This window comes from Etheostoma spectabile, chromosome 2 (assembly GCF_008692095.1).
Source record: "Etheostoma spectabile isolate EspeVRDwgs_2016 chromosome 2, UIUC_Espe_1.0, whole genome shotgun sequence".
Classification (NCBI taxonomy): domain Eukaryota; kingdom Metazoa; phylum Chordata; class Actinopteri; order Perciformes; family Percidae; genus Etheostoma; species Etheostoma spectabile.
Window position 1 is genome coordinate 18,225,019 of NC_045734.1, and position 16,365 is coordinate 18,241,383.

Genomic DNA, 16,365 nt, shown 5'->3' on the forward strand with positions numbered 1-16,365 from the left:
ATCTTGGAGAAGGTGGTGTACATTTAAGATTACAAACACTTCATCTAATACTGTACATTTACTGTACTGTATTGCATCGTCATCCTTACAGATGGAGCAGATGTTTTGCTGGAAATATGAATGCTACTTCACTTAAAGTTTATCACTTTGTAGGTTTTCCTTCCTCAAAAAGTTCTTGTTAACCTAATGATCAACAATCTGAAGTAAACAAAAATTCTATAAAACCATCCGATTAATCCATAAATGTTTTAACATGCCTTCCCATTTTCTCCCTTATAGATATCAATTGGTTTACACTCCTGATTGTGAGTGCAGTTGTACTATGTACTTATATATTGATAATAAAAAGGTTATTCCCCTTTGACATAGAGCTCTATTGTTGTCCAAAGGCAATTTAAACACATCAATGAGCCACACTGTTGCACTTGATGACATGTTCATGTTTAAAAGGCACACCTTTTTCATTTTGAAACATTTAAATCTTCAGTAGGAGTGAATGGTTAAAATGCCACAGACAGGGTAACTAAGACATTGTTGGTCTATTCTCGGGATCAATAATAAATAGACAAAACTGTAGGGCCAACTAAAGTAAAACCTCCTTCTCTGTATTCAGATCAGGCAGTTGCGAGGGCAGAAGGCGGCCCCCAGCTCCAGAGTCAGCAGTGGAGGTGGATGTACCAACTACCAGGATCTGTGTCTGGCCAGCCCCGCCTCCGCCGAGGGGGACTATCTGAGCTCAGACGAGGACCTCCTCCCCAGCCCACTGCCTCCCAACGCTCTTTACCCCAGCCTGTCCGGCCCATGTCACCCATCTGCCCGCCTTGACAGCGAGGGCAGCACGGACAGCGAGGCAGAGGAGCGGGTTCTGACACATCCAGACCCACAGCAGTTGTACGGCAGCATGGTGTGCGCCGAGGCGCTAGATAACTGAGACCTGGGGTTGTGCGGGTGTCATTGGATTTCTTTGAGCTAAAGAGACGCTGGCGCTCTAGAGGCCGGGACTGCTACTGTAAACTGGAGCTGTATTATCCAAACCAGTGCGCCACCTCGGCTTTTCCAGTGTTTACCTTTATCTTGATGCAGACATAGTGGCATTGATTGGACCTTTTGTGATCATCACTTCCCGTTGTCTCACCAGTCCTGTAAGTGTCTTCATCACCTTGTCCCCCACACTGTCAATCCTGTGTTCCCTGTCAAAGAGGTAATGTAAAGCCTCTCTCCTTGTTCCCACGTGTAACTGTGCCAGACGCCCTCTGAACACGATCATATGACACACACACAAACAAAATGGACTGAAACTGGACAAGCAAGACTATTGTTGCCTCTCGCTGCTCAAGATCGACCACTGAGCTTGATCCTGTGACTGTGAACAAGGAGTGAGACATGGGTAGACAGAAAATAACTCTCTTCCTATAAACGGAGTGATAGACTGTGTCTACCCTTATGTGACTCTCCTTTATGATTGGTTCAGAGTTGAATACATCTTTATCCTCTCTTTTCCCTTTTTATGCTCTCAATAGAAAGACACGCACAAAAAACCATCAGCCAGCCGTTTACCTCTCAGTGTTAAAGAGAAAATGAGTGAGTACGAGAAGGAGAGGTGCAGTGTGGGGATATGTGCCCATCAAACTAGGGATATCACAAGATGGCGTTCATTAACACTATAACATACTACAGTAAATATGTGTGTTGTCTGTCTGTGGCTTGTAGGTGACGAGAAGCCAAGTAAGTTAATACAACAGCTCATGTCAAAACACATTCACCATAACCCACAGGACAAGGAAGGAAGTAACTCAACATTGCCAAATCGTTTTGTTTTTTTTAATTATTTATATGTTATAATTTATTTTGATATTTGTTTTATTTTTTATATATCTATATGAAACTATTAGGAGTGTAGAGGTACTGTCAGAGGCTGAACGTTCTACCCCGTCCTTTGTGCCAACTATTTGTCTGTTACAGGTTTACTTTGACATTGAGTGTTTCAGAGACGGAAAATGTGCTGCTATGATTTTCAGTTTACTTCTTCCATTTTGTTCATTCTGTTCTTTTTTTGTTATCTTTGTGAGGTTAACATGCAACCTCCTGTTTACTGCCATAGATTAGATTGACAGTTACTGTGCAGACTGATCCAATCTGAAAACTGTTTAACTTGATTCCTCCCTGGAGCTTCATTTTACATTTAGCATTGATGGGAACAATTTGGTTTTGTTTTAAAACCAAGAATGATCATTGGTTTTGTGTGAGTTAAAGGAATAGTTTGACACTCTAGGACATGTATTTGCTTTCATGCTTAGAGTTAGATGAGAAGATTGACACTGATCTCCTATCTGTCAAATAGGACCCACAGACAGGAGGAGATAGTTAGCTTAGCTTAGCTGGGCATAGTGACTTCCTATGCACAGGCAAGAAAACGTCCAGCAAGTAGACTGTTTTTTTTACAGTTTTTGAACATAACTAAGTAACTGAATTGTGGCCACAGGTGGTACATGTCTCATTGGAAACGCTAAAAGAACATCAGCACAAGTAGAAGAGGATCATAAAGTCAGTGATCTGACAGTTACAACTAGAAATACAATGCAATAATATCTACCTAAGTTTTGCTAGCGTTAGCTTAGCATTACAAGCAACTAGTCATACCACATCAAGTGAGGCTGTAGCAGCTAGTAAAAACCCTGAGAGTATCGAATTGGGCAAAAGTTAGCCCTAATTTGTTATTTTCCCTTTCAAAAGTGACATTGTTTTTTAGTTGTGTTATACAAACAACATACATCTCCCAGCTGTAGCTTCATATTGAACAGACAGACATGAGAGAGGTGTCAGTCCTCTCCCAAACATCAAACAGTTCCTTTAATAATCAGTCCAGGTAATAGTGCTGATCTGGAATCACCAGGTCTGTGCATTATATCCCTTTTTGACAGCTAAAACAGCAGCATGTGGGCCAATGAAAGTGGAGAGAGTAGTTTATATCATAAGGTGGCCAACTGAGAGTGTATGGGTGGGAAATATTTTACATATCAAACATTAATATATTCTGTGTAGAAAAAAGGGTGTAAAATTAATGGAGAGATATGCAATATGCGTTGTAACAGGAACAAAGGTATATGGATAGGATTTAAAGCTGTATCACTGTCAGTCAAGTGTCTTACTGAAGATGGTGAGTGTGTGTATAGTTTTATCAAACAGGGTGCCATATGTAAAGCAGTAATCTGCTTTTTGCACTACCAGGAAAGAGGAAGTATCTGCTCATGTTATTAAGCAGTGAGAGATGGTGGGGGTGAATGGATTCATGGTAGGATCATTTATTATTTTATTCACATCTTTAGAGGGACCGTGACATTATCTAAGTACTTTGCTCCAAGATTATCCATCCTGACTTTGTTTTGTGCTTCATGGTTCTTTAGACTGATGTTGAAGGATTTTCTCTAAAGGCCCGCTTTTATGTGCATTACAAATGAAGGACTAGTAAAGGAGAGAATCATTGCCGTGTTTTAAGAAATAAGGAAATTGGATCTTCCAGAAATGGCCATCAAAAAGCTAAAGAGGATGTTGGTTTGCCCACCATACTGTTGCAAATAACAGCCTTTTAGTGGTCATTGCTGGGTGTAGCAACTGAAATCTCTACACTGAAATCAGTGTTTGGATATCATCAGACCAAATGAGCATTGTACAAATGGTTTTAGTTGTGTTTCTCCTAGTTCTTAATATGTACAGGCTGGCATCGGCTCTGTTGAGCATGAAATTTAGGGCCTTTCTACTTGGGATCAAAACTGGCTGAATTTTTCACTTGAAGCTATTGTCAATCTAACCTCATTCATTTTTATCATATGTATCTATTCAAGGCCTTTACATTCTGTACTTGCCTTTCCATATAGTAGTCTTCGCTGTTACTGGTGGTGCCCGTCTTTCCCTTGTGGGATTTAAAGGATTTACAGTGAAAAGATAAATTTATGTACTGGACATGATGGAGAAGACATGAACTGGTGCATGCATGCTTTTCATGTACAGCAATGCAAAAGGCAACATTGGATCATGAGTCAAAAAACATTGTTTACTGTCTTCTGTAAGGTGCCAGTATACTTTATATTGCTCAAAGGTTGGTCGAATAGCTTTGGAAACCCTTTCCCACTGCAGCGCCCCGACGTCTGACCAGGGGTGACGTTGTGTCCAACAATTTCCGTAACTCTTTAAAACCGACGAGGCCAACATTCACATCCACTTCATGCTGTGATTGGCCAGCTGTGCAGTGGTGAGAAAAGTAAACTATTTTGGTTCCTTTTGATTTGATTTGTACACACATAAAATATCACGTTTCCCTGTCTTTATGACGTCAGGATTTTCAAGGGTGGCTATTTGAAGCAGCTATAAACAATTGCCTTCCAACGTGATCAGACAACACATTTTGCTACTTCTCTTCAAGCATAACTTCATCTTTAGTATTCATTATCAAAACATTGTCAAGCGGTAAATCCTCTCTGCCCATGATTTGGTTGGCTGCTCTGTAAACATATTTACATGTTGTTGCATTTCGGACAGAGTAACTAACCACTCCAAGCATGGTTCAAATTGATCTCGGAGAGCCGTATTATTAAAATGCATCTGTCATTCTTACCGCTAACCAAGGGTGTTGCCCACCACAGCTGACATTTTAATGACTATAACTTAACTTATAAACTAATTGTGGGAAGCCTTCATCCAAAATGAACCCTAATCTGGACTCAGATCAGTGCTCCATGTCCTTCAACACAAAACATGATGGTGCTCTTTTCTCGCCACCGTCTAAATACAACTCTATCTACTGTGACAAAATATTTTGATATGTTTGTAAATTACTTTTGAATATGGTACTAGCTCTCATCCTTAATATAATTTTAATAATTACCATAAGTACTTTGATTTCTAATGCTAACAGCATTACATCATACAATAATGATTAAACATAATGTGCCATAATGGTAGGTAGATTTACACACTATGCTAAACCATTTTATGTATGTTCAATGGTGGGTTGATCCAACAAGTCAGTCAGTACATCCCTTCATTAAACAGCCATGTAATATAAAGTCAATTTTGTGTGGACTGAAATACGATGACACTGTGTTGCTCCAGATATATCATCTTGAAACTGGAACATCCACACCTTTTTCCTGATTTAAAGTGGGGAATTAGACAACGCAGTGCAAAACAATGGGTCACAGATGGGCTTTTCCTCACAGACCGTGTTCCTCCGGGTTAGTCTGGTGTAGGATTTCTCAGATGTATGTACTGTGTGTGACGGCTGTTGGTTATCCACAGCATCATACCCAAAAACTTGACCACCCTCTCTCTTTCTGTCTTGCAATTCAACTGATGTTATCAAATATATTAAATGACAGTACAGATTAAATAAATTCCCGTATGATGGGGAAAAAATGCATTTCAGTGTTCTGTATCCTTGGAATGACACAAAATAAACTTTGACATTGCACCTTTGCAAAGGTCTGATTGGGTTGTTGTTGTTTATTACTGGGGGGGTTATATTTACTCCTGTTGGTTATGACAGTAGTTTAGCTTTGTTATAATGTAAGTATTGTACTAAATCGAGATTTATGCACTACATTAACCCTCTGAGATCTAGGGGCATTTTCACATCTTAAATTTACCTTTTTAAGGATATTTGTGTATAACTGATCTCCATGTGTTTCATATCAAAATGTTCAGAACAAACTCAGCTTTCTTTTTTTAGTAATAAAATATTTTTTTAGCAGCAACAGAGCTTGGAGCTCATCAAACAGGAAGAAATAGTGCATTTGTTGGGAACTATTTTCAGCGGTCAATACCGATTTAGGCTACGTTTACACGTGGCCAGATGTTTTTACAAACGGACATTTCAACTTTTCCGTTTTCAAAAATAACACTGTGCACAGCTGTCAGTTTTCAGAAAAGTATTACATGTACCCGTGTATAAATGCCGTCAATGCCGTCAATAGCATGCCAAACCTTTAGGTGGCAGTGTAATGAGAATCTCAAGCCCACGTTAGCCAATCAGAATCCCCAATAGCAACAACAGCAGTGAATCAATTCTTCTCTTCTCTTCCTCGGCTGCCTAAGCCTCTGTTTGCCTCAGGTTACATGCAAACCTGCAAACAGAAGATTTCAAAAATCCCCACTCTGGCCAGAGTTTTTAGAAAGACTCGTTTTCAGAGGCAAATTCTCTGTTTGTGTGTAAACGAAGGGAACAAACGAAGAGAAATGTCTCCGTTTTTCAAAATAACCATGTACCTGTAAGCAGGGCCTTAGTGACCTGTTGAGTATTTTCAGAAGCAGGATGGTGTATTTGTGATTAACCTAAACGAAGCTGCAGTGCCCATGTTCATAATAATGAAGGAACATGTCAGTGAGGTGATGTGGCTCATTTGTGTTTCTTTTATAGTTTGACACCTTTAACACAACTTTTCACACTCCCAGTTGCTTCACCTCTTTCTCATTAATCTGCAGCGTTTTTTCTAGAAATACTATTGAAGAGAATCTGCTGTTGCGTCAGGCAGCTTCTTATAAAATTGACCTCAATTGTTATTTTGTAACCGACTGTGTCAACATGTGTGTCAACACTTTCTGAAGAATTTTCAGCACAGTCTCTCTTCCTCTCGCTTTGGCTTCATCTGTCTTTCCTAGATGAATCTGATGTTGTGTGAATTTGTGCACCACTGCAACATATCCATCCATAATTTGCACCAAAGGTTTGCAGTGTTTTGTTTTCTAGACTAGAGCTGGACAGATTGCTGCTCACTGCTGTGAGTGAGCAGTGTTTGGGGTTTGTACGTGAGGAAGCAGTGTGGTTGACAGACACCTCTGAGCTGAAACACTTCCTCGTCCGTTTCTGCTGTCATCTCACGACCTGCAGAGAACATCAACGGCTCACAATCCATGCTGACCTCACGTGTGACACTGACTCCACATTGTCTCACAAGAAGACTTTTTTCCCAGTTAAATTATTATTGTGAAGTTTGTGTGTGACGTTAAGAAGAACTGGTGGGATGTAAAAATCTGGTGAGTTTTTGCATATTTATTTATGAAAAGTATCTTCATATTTTTGGTCAAATGAAAGCTACTACAGATTTGGTTTGTTGATGCTTATGTTCATGATCTATTGTATATTTTACATGTTGATTTGAAGGAAAACACTTTTGGGCTCTTGGACTAAACGGTAGGCTAAAACTAATTCTGTTGAATAATTTCAGAAGTAGGCTAATGATCCGTATCAATCAAATCACATTTTTATGAATTTAGATGATAATCAGCTGGTTTAGTAATAATCTCCATGTGGATCTTTCTCTGAATTGTTTCATTTATTATACAGAGGGAAGAGTAAAAGTATGCACAACCAACCGGTTACAGGATCCTTTTTAAATGTAATGTCAGTCAGGGGACACATTATCTTTTCTTTTAGTGTTTATCAGAGTTCATAAACAAAATTGTTTAAAAACAGTTTAAAAGAAATATAAACCACAAAAGGGCTGTCAATTGTATTGCAACATCTTTGCTCCTCTGTTAATATCATGGCACACATACATTACAGATTAATACTGAATGTGACAGGGAATATAGGACAAATTTAGTTTGACTGTACACATTGTGTTGTTCAGTCAATATTCAACACTAGTTATAACGTCATCCTTCTGAACTAAACAGTACCAAAAAACAAAAAGATGTAACACTAACATGCAAATAAGTATACATTAAATGAATATATTGTCATTAATCAAACAAAGTTCCTCATAGCCAGATATATCCCATAAAAAGTGTTTTAGCTTCTTAATGGCATTATGGCATCAGTTACACATTAACAATCTTATAGCATAATATAAATTAAAGCAGCAAGCAGCGATAAGCAGGCCCTCGCCTATTTGCAGGTCACTCAGACACTGCAAAGCCAAAGATTGATTTAGCTCCTTGAGTGCTGCTCGACCAATCTGTGTGTATGCTTCTGTCTGTGTGTGACCCAACCTGCTCCTTCCTTAAGAAACTTCCATGTGGATGTATTTTAAAATTCTGTGTTTTTCTTAAATAAAAAGGAGAGAGCATGATGCCTTCTATTCCTCAAAGTTTACCAGTACTTATCTGAACTAACTACATGATCTCTGTCACTAGATATAAAGAAAACGTTGACTTTCATTTGGTGCTATACACGGACAATAATTAAAAAGTTTTTTTTAAAAGTCATTATTGTATGCACTGCCAGCTGGCACTGCTGCGTTGCTAAATGATAGCAACCCACCAGGAGACTTCCCCAACTCTCTGCAATTCCTCATTTGATTTCTCATCGTAGTCAATCGCCATAGATCTAGTACTAGGCTGAGGCTACTCTCCCCAATGTGACGTCATCACCGATTTGAGTTAAAAAAAAAACGCTAATACCAAAAATGACCAAAAAATGGCCTTTAACACTATTTAACACTACTTTAATACTATTGACAGTGAATGGGAAATATGTCCACAATGACAAGGGCAATATGCAAATCAAATCTGGTGAATATCAGAGTAGCTATTTCCAAGTTAAGGCCTTCCACGCATTAAGGGGCGTTATGGAGCCCCCTTGGCAACGCCTGAGACCAATCCCTACAGAACTTTGTGATTCTTCATAGGTCTGACATGTGTGCAACTTTTTGTGAGTTTTCCAGCATGCCAAAACCCTCAAAAATGAGAGAGACGGTCCGGAATAATCTTTACAAAAACAATAGCTTCCTTGCACTTCAGTGCTCGGGCCCTAAATACATAATTCACAGGCACAGATTTTCTGCAGAACAAGTGCTTCCATGATACTTTTAAGTATATTTAGCTACTTTATTTAATGTAGAATGTTGAATGCAAGAGTTTTTTAGATTGCTTTATTGGTACCTATACCATATATAGTTACCATATATACCTATACCATAAATAGAGTTCTTCTTTCACCACTGCACATAACCTTGTGCATGTTACATAAAAGTCATATGCCTTTCTGTGTTCCACATTTTATACAAAGGTATTATTTTTTCGATAACAAGTACTTAATTTTTCCATATTATTCATGGTCACTGGTGAATATAACTTATATTATGGTTACCTACTTTTGCTTTATAACTTTAATTACATATTCAATTTAATTTTAAAGTCACTTACTTACACTGCAATATTGTTTTTTGTACTATGGCAACCACACTTTACTTTGCAAAACCTTTATTTGACGCCACTTTACTTCAGTCTACCTTCTGCTCATTCTCTACTGTTCGCTTGTTTTTTTTTGTGTGCTTACTTGTTTGTTTGTTTTTGCTGTTATTGTTGAGAATGCTACTGTAACTAAGGAATTTCCCCGCTGTGGGATAAATAAAGTATTATCTTATCTTATCTTAACACAGTCGGTGTAATATACAACTTCATAATCAATCCTTTATTGATTGTGTTTGAGCATTTGAGCAGATGTCTTGCCAATCCTCTGTAGTAATCTCGTCATTTATGTTCACAAAAGTCTTTTATTTTCTAAGGAGACCGGGCAACTGTTCATCATTGTTTTGTAAAAGTGAGAGGTCTGTCCTCTCACGGAGTGATGCTTTACGGTTATCTACTAAGTGAAGATAGAAGATAATTTACAGCAGCTTGTTCTATCATTCTTAATCTATCAGTTTACATTTGTTTTTGTTTTTAAAATAGACATGTAGCATGTTTTTTTGCTTTTAACACCTCTGTGTCCTTCACTGAAATCCTCCACTGCAGCTTTACCATTGCTCGAGTGTTATCACTGAGTCATGAAATGTGTTGCAGTTAGTTAAGTGATATATTTGCAGTTCTGATGTGACTGTTTGTGTCACAAGTGTCGCATACTAGGTTTGAATTCAAGTCTAAATGTTAGTTTTAATCAGAATTGGCACACTTTCACCTACAGTGTGAATGTAGCAGCTCCACACTAAACATCTCTGCAGTGTCAAGTAAGCCACTGTTAACTAAACAGCATCTGGTCCATAAAACACAGATAGGTCCATAAAAATAAAACTTATTGAGCACCTCTGTGTGATATCACAGTTTAACATCCAGTCTGAGAGCTTGAACAGGTCTGTAAGGGGAAAAGCTGCCAAAATCCAGATGTGCAAAGCTAGCAAAGGCAGCAACAAGAATAAAGCAGAAACAATAGTTAAAACAAGAAGGCTAACTTCTCTGTCACTTAATAAAAGGCCTGATACTTAAGCAAATCACATATTTTATGGTATATTTATTTTACTTTTTTACTTTTCAATATAGGCCTATCTATAGCTACATGTCAAGATTGATGGCCAAAAACAAAACAAAAACAATGCATCATCTGGAACAACTAACCCGCTATAACATATTGTTGCATTATAATCTACATGTTGTCAACACCAAACACTTTGTCCTTTCTGATGATCCCATTCTTTGTCTACTCAACAGTATAAACCAGGGGCAATTCTAGGATCAGACCTTTAGGGGGGCTGAGCCTTGCAAAAGTGGTAACCCCCTGTGATGGAACTAAACCTGATACTAATAAGTCACGTTAATTATGACCAATTTGACACAACATTCAACAATTTTAGTTGCCTACGTTTCAATTTGGGTCATAATCTGCGCCATGAAATTACCAACTTCTTTTCTGGGGACTACCAACTTTAAACTTCACAACCACACTCCTACTCTCTCTCTGACAGGATAGACCAAGACTCAGCCAAACCACAAACGATTGGCCAAAACGTTTCTGTTAACCTTTTCCTTGACTAGATTGCTGCTGCTGTACACAGGGAACATACTAGTACTACTGCTATACACAGGGAACATAGCCTACTACCACTACTGCTGTCCACAAGGAACATACTATTACTACTGCTGCACACAAGGAACATAGCCTACTACCACTACTGCTGTACACAGGGAACATACTATTACTACTGCTGTACACAAGGAACATACTATTACTACTGCTGTACACAGGAAACAGCCTACTACTACTACTGCTGTACACAAGGAACATACTATTAGTACTGCTGTACACATGGAACATACTGTTACTACTGCTGCTCACATGGAACATGGCCTACTACCACTACTGCTCTACACAGGGAACATAGCCTACTACTACTACTGCTGTACACAAGGAACATAGCATACTACTACTACTGCTGTACACAAGGAACATACTGCTACTACTGCTGTACACAGGGAACATAGCCTACTACTACTACTGCTGTACACAGGGAACATAGCATATACTACTACTGCTGTACACAAGGAACATACTGCTACTACTGCTGTACACAGGGAACATAGCCTACTACTACTACTGTTGTACACAAGGAACATACCATTACTACTGCTGTACACAGGGAACATACTGCTACTACTGCTGTTCACAAGGAACATAGCCTACTACCACTACTGCTGTACACAGGGAACATACTACTACTACTACTGGGTTACAGGTCCATAGCCTCAGCGACAGCCTTTGGAACCTATAACTGTTTGTCCTCTGTTACTAACAGACAAGTTTGCAAACTCTAAGTTGAAGCACTAAAATTGATTTAAAAAATGAAAATATATTTTTTACTTTGAGCCCCCCTAAAAAGTGTCTAAAATCGTTAATGGTATGAACAAAACAATATCATATGTTAATGCAGTACTTACACTAATTCAAGCAGGAAAACAAACTATTGAATGTACAGTTCTGCTGCCCTCTTTTGGGCAGTACAAATATCACGTGTAACACTTTGGGTTCATCATTTTAGTGTTAGGGTCAGGTGGTACACTACATAGGAACTACTGCCATAGAGTATACTATTTTGGTTTAGTTTCCTTAATACATGCAAATATGTAACCAATATCATTTAGAAAAGGAAAAGGTGAATGATTTATCTGGTCTGTGGAACAGCGCAGGATGTGCCAAATTGAATTCAATCAATAATACATTTTATTTTTGAACCCCTTCTAGATAACTTTGATTTTGGGTGTAGAGCAGATCTTCCTCCATTTTGAGTGATGCCTCGTTCTTTCTTGGTGAAGCGAGGAGGGCTGCACCACCTAGGAAAGAAGACGGGGTCATGGGATGCATCCATGGAGTACTCCACATCAAAAACACCAGATAATGATGCAGTACCCACCGCATTACTGCAACAGGACCTTCCTGCTGACTCCCACTGTAATGGAAATGATCACCTTCAGCCATTCAGTCCCAAATCTTATGGTGGGAGACAAAGTTAATTCATATTTTTTTTCTTTTGGGCAAGCCTTTATCACAAGCATTGTTTCACAGAGACAACAAATACACAAAACGCTTCCTAGATCATTTAAAAGAAAAAAATACTTTCTAGTAAGCAGCAGGGACGGATTCAAAGTAAAGGACGGGACACAATGTATTTATTTTTGTGTTTATTTTTATTTGTTGTGTGACACTTTTCTGAGCTATTACTCAAATAATTCTGTTCATCATACGTATGCTATTGAAATATTCAAAGGTGTATAATGAATCCGAGGTTTCAGAAGGTTTCAGAAGGTTGCATAAATTGCCGTCAGTCAACTTACCTGTCTGTCTTTGTACTCAGACTGTAGATCTGCTGGGCCCTGCAGTCCTGTCAACTCAAATAATTTAAGCCCTGTGGAGAAAGACGAGTCTCGGCCTCCCACACCAGCTTTATGGTCCAGACCTCGTGTGAGCTCAGAATATCTAGACAAACTGTCTCTGGGACTGGGAGATTTGACTCAGCACCCTCACATCCTGAGGGAGACCAGGAGCAGTGGCTGCTTGAAGATCAGTGCTCCGAGGCAAGAGTGTCCACTCTGTAGCAAAGTATGGCCTTTCTTCCAGTTTACGTTTTCACATCTTCTGTTTTATTCAAGGTTTTCCATGCTATTTCTAGAGGTAGTTTCCCAATTCTGCTCTCCTGAAGTCTAAAGTTATTTTAACATGTTAAAATGATGTTCATCTTGTCTTTGCAGGTATTTTCATATTTGTCAAGTTTGAAGACTCACATATGCAAGAGTCACGGAAGCAGAGCACCAGCACATAACAAGTCCAGCAGGACCGATGTTGAGCGGTCATCGTGCAGGGGCAAGGTCAGCATCACATTTCTTCTTATATGGAATTATCTTACTATCTCACACTAAAACAATAAATGTCATGCACATGTGAGGTTCCTGTATCCATAACCACAGTGCCTGTTGTTTTAGGAGAGGACATTTGGCTGTACAGTGTGTGGAAAAGTTTTCAAGCGCTCCTCCACCCTCACTACTCATCTGCTCATACATTCAGACACCCGGCCCTACCCCTGCCAGTACTGTGGCAAACGGTTCCACCAGAAGTCTGACATGAAAAAACACACCTTCATACACACCGGTGGGTTTCCCCTTTGGCGGTTTCTAATATGCTGACCTCATTTATATGAAATTCTTAAACTGAACTGCTGTTTCACTTTGTAATACATCTTTATGCTAATTGATAACACTTATGGATATCCCATCCTTGCATGTAAACTCAAATTTACAGTATTATCTGCGACCCAAATGTTTATCGTTTTGACAAGCATTTATACTGTATTTTGTCACAATAACAGTCCCTTTACTCCTACCTGTGCAAAATATATTTGTGGCGATAGTCAGCAACACTGTTCATGTGCACATAGTACATTAAATCCTTTTCCCTGAAATCAGTTATTTCATTCCACTTCCGTGTTTGAAAAAGGTTTAATCATTATCACTGCCAAATGAAAATGGGAACACCACTTCTATCTATATGTGTGTGTGTGTGTGTGTGTGTGTGTGTGTGTGTGTGTGTGTGTGTGTGTGTGTGTGTGTGTGTGTGTGTGTCCTGCAAAAGCATCAGTTTGCTTGAAATTAAATCTTGTTCATTTAATCTGAAAACAAAGTGTTATGTATAAAAGAGGTGCTGTCAGAGGAGCTTGATTGTGTTACCTTTGGACAAAGCCAGGCTAGCCGTTTCCCTGATCAGTCTTTACTACCACTACTGCTGTACACAGGGAACATACTGCTACTACTGCTGTACACAAGAAACATACTGCTACTACTGCTGTACACAGGTACATACTGCTACTACTGCTGTACACAGGGAACATACTGCTACTACTGCTGTACACAAGAAACATACTGCTACTACTGCTGTACACAGGTACATACTACTACTACTGTTGTACACATGGAACATACTGCTACTACTGCTGTACACAAGGAACATACTATTACTACTGTTGTACACATGGAACATACTGCTACTACTGCTACACAAGGAACATAGCCTGATCAGTCTTTATGCTAAGCTAAGCTAACCAGCAGCTGGCTGTAACTTCATAATTTATTATATTTAAGCAAAATATCCATTGATCTCTTAAATGTCCTTATGTCAGTGTAAAATATATTTGGCTATACAAGCTATTTAGTGCTGTATGCATAATGTAACTTATTAAATAAGGCAATATATTCAATAATCTTGTCAGAATCTGACTTTGTGTGCTATGTTTGTGTGCCAGGCGAGAAGCCCCATGTGTGTCAGATATGTGGGAAGGCCTTCAGCCAGAGCTCCAACCTCCTCACCCACAGCCGTAAACACGGGGACGACCGGCCCTACCGCTGTCCTCGCTGCCTCTACGGCTTCCAGCACAAAGTGGACCTTAGGCAGCACCAGGACCACCACTGCACCTACCGCTGACTCTGACACCGCCAAGTCAACATTGTAGCCTTTTCTTTTTTAGTTTGTTTTTAACCAGCGGAAACATATTCAGGACAGAAAGCTACTGAGTGTGGTTGACTACTTTTTCCCAGTATGTAAAATACAGTTTTTTATATTTATATAGAAGAAGTCCACTATTATTTGTTAACATCATGTTTACAGGAAGAACAGTTAATTTCCCCTTGTGGGATTATTAAAGTTGTTGAATTGAAGTGAGAGATGCCATCACATGGTTCCTTACAAAATATTTGCATTACTAACGTTTTTAAGAGAAATGTTCTTTTTCCCACATGCCTACATTCTCTGCAGATCTGTGATCATGTGAGGGTAGAACTCCAAACTTTATGTGCCACTGAACTTTCAATTCCCTCTACAGAACACAGGATGTAATATTATAGAAATGTATGTGTTGACAAAGACTGAGGACACTGCATGACTTCATGATATATATCGCTTTGAAAGCAGTTAAAACAAGAAGAATTCACGTGGATCAGCATCGGTATTGAGTAAATTATTTAATAAAGAAGCTGCCTCAAAAGCAATGCAGTTGGGTGCATTAGACTACAGTGAAAATGACTTTCCTCCTTACATTTCTGTAAATGGTCCCAGCCAGAGTTTACAATGAGCCCAATAAATAAAAAGGCTCTTTGTGGTTTTTACTTTAAATTGTGTTTCTTTAGTATATTATATTATTGTATGTATGTGTATTGGCATAGCACACATTAAAAAGTTTTCCTATATGCTTTTTCAAAGATTTCTGTTGTGGATTCTTAGGGGTTTAAAAGCCTCCATAGTTTCTGTACCACTGAGCTCTGGCAACAACATCATTGGAGTAGTCTCCACCTGTTGTGCAGCCATCCACGTTATCATAGGAATCAATGCTTCCATCCCCCATGTTGTAGGCGGCTATCCCTCCTGCAGAGACAAACACAAATTAGAAAAAGTGTGAAGACAATTGGTGAATGTGCAGGTCTACTGATTTAGTTACACAAACCTTTCAGCTGCTGCTCCGTGCTCCAGTGCGGGAATTTGTGGCGGATGCGGCCGATAAAATAAACCAAGATCTCAGTGGCTTGGCAGAGATGTTCCTCGCTGTCCCACGCGCCCCGTGCAATGTGTCCACCTCCATTTGGATTGACATCGACCTACAGAAATGGAAATTAAATTGGATGAACACTTCTGTTATCATATTATTGGAAGGCTCTAATAAGAGGATGTGAGTAAAACTGTAGTATGTATTGCAACCTGCATCAGTCCCCAGGCGTTGTGAAAGTCTCCCCAGCCATTATCTAGTGTATTTCCAGCCCTGGATTCTCTGGAGATGATGGCAGCAATGAGAGCTGGATCGATTCCATATATACCTCCCACCGTGTTGATTTTAGATCTGTACCTTTGCATTCTGCCTGTATCAGTACTTGCCATGGTGTGTGATGCATTCACACCTTTAGAGATAAGTTAAACAGAGAATATGAATACGGCCTTAGTGCAACAAAAGCATGCCCTTCACTGTCAATCCATGGATATAGAACCACTGTAGGTACACACAGAGATGAGTAGATGAAGGCTACATGATTACCATTTATACAAATGTTGATTACATTTAGCTCCTGTGTTTCTCTACCATTGATTACCTGAGTATCCCAGCTTGTCCTGCTGAGCTGTTTGCC

The 16,365-nt window shown here is 39.2% G+C and overlaps 3 protein-coding genes across 5 annotated transcripts in view; 2 read left to right on the top strand and 1 right to left on the bottom strand.

The window, feature by feature from the left end:
• evi5l (ecotropic viral integration site 5 like) overlaps positions 1-5,472 on the top strand; it is a 39,653-nt gene extending 34,181 nt beyond the window's left edge. For both annotated transcript variants that reach the window (XM_032543693.1, XM_032543703.1), the window contains one exon: positions 614-5,472. In XM_032543693.1, the coding sequence (XP_032399584.1) occupies positions 614-931 (318 nt within the window). In that variant the 3' untranslated portion in view covers positions 932-5,472. The remainder of the gene's footprint in view (positions 1-613) is intronic.
• A 1,104-nt stretch (positions 5,473-6,576) lies between these two features.
• On the top strand, positions 6,577-15,347 carry LOC116706757 (zinc finger protein Gfi-1b). Its single transcript, XM_032543750.1, has 6 exons — positions 6,577-7,029; positions 11,951-12,202; positions 12,561-12,805; positions 12,955-13,071; positions 13,186-13,351; positions 14,499-15,347. The coding sequence occupies exons 2-6, from the start codon at positions 11,998-12,000 to the stop codon at positions 14,675-14,677; spliced, it is 912 nt and encodes a 303-aa protein (XP_032399641.1). The 5' UTR covers positions 6,577-7,029; positions 11,951-11,997; the 3' UTR covers positions 14,678-15,347.
• Positions 15,199-16,365, bottom strand: part of LOC116706765 (lysozyme g) — a 10,770-nt gene continuing 9,603 nt past the window's right edge. The window contains exons 4-7 of one of the 2 annotated variants that reach the window (XM_032543770.1): positions 16,330-16,365; positions 15,944-16,140; positions 15,693-15,843; positions 15,199-15,613 (exon numbers count right to left, since the gene is read on the bottom strand). The exon at positions 16,330-16,365 is cut by the window's right edge and continues 2 nt beyond it. In XM_032543770.1, the coding sequence (XP_032399661.1) occupies positions 15,477-15,613; positions 15,693-15,843; positions 15,944-16,140; positions 16,330-16,365 (521 nt within the window). In that variant the 3' untranslated portion in view covers positions 15,199-15,476. The remainder of the gene's footprint in view (positions 15,614-15,692; positions 15,844-15,943; positions 16,141-16,329) is intronic. The other variant, XM_032543761.1, reaches the window with a different exon arrangement.

Bases quoted from the DNA above. Each gene is read 5' to 3' on its own strand.
- LOC116706757 (XM_032543750.1), top strand. From the start codon at position 11,998: ATGCCTCGTTCTTTCTTGGTGAAGCGAGGAGGGCTGCACCACCTAGGA. The intron at 12,203-12,560 runs GTGGGAGACAAA...CTTTGTACTCAG, and splicing joins ATTCAGTCCCAAATCTTATG to ACTGTAGATCTGCTGGGCCC. The intron at 13,352-14,498 runs GTGGGTTTCCCC...TTTGTGTGCCAG, and splicing joins ACACACCTTCATACACACCG to GCGAGAAGCCCCATGTGTGT.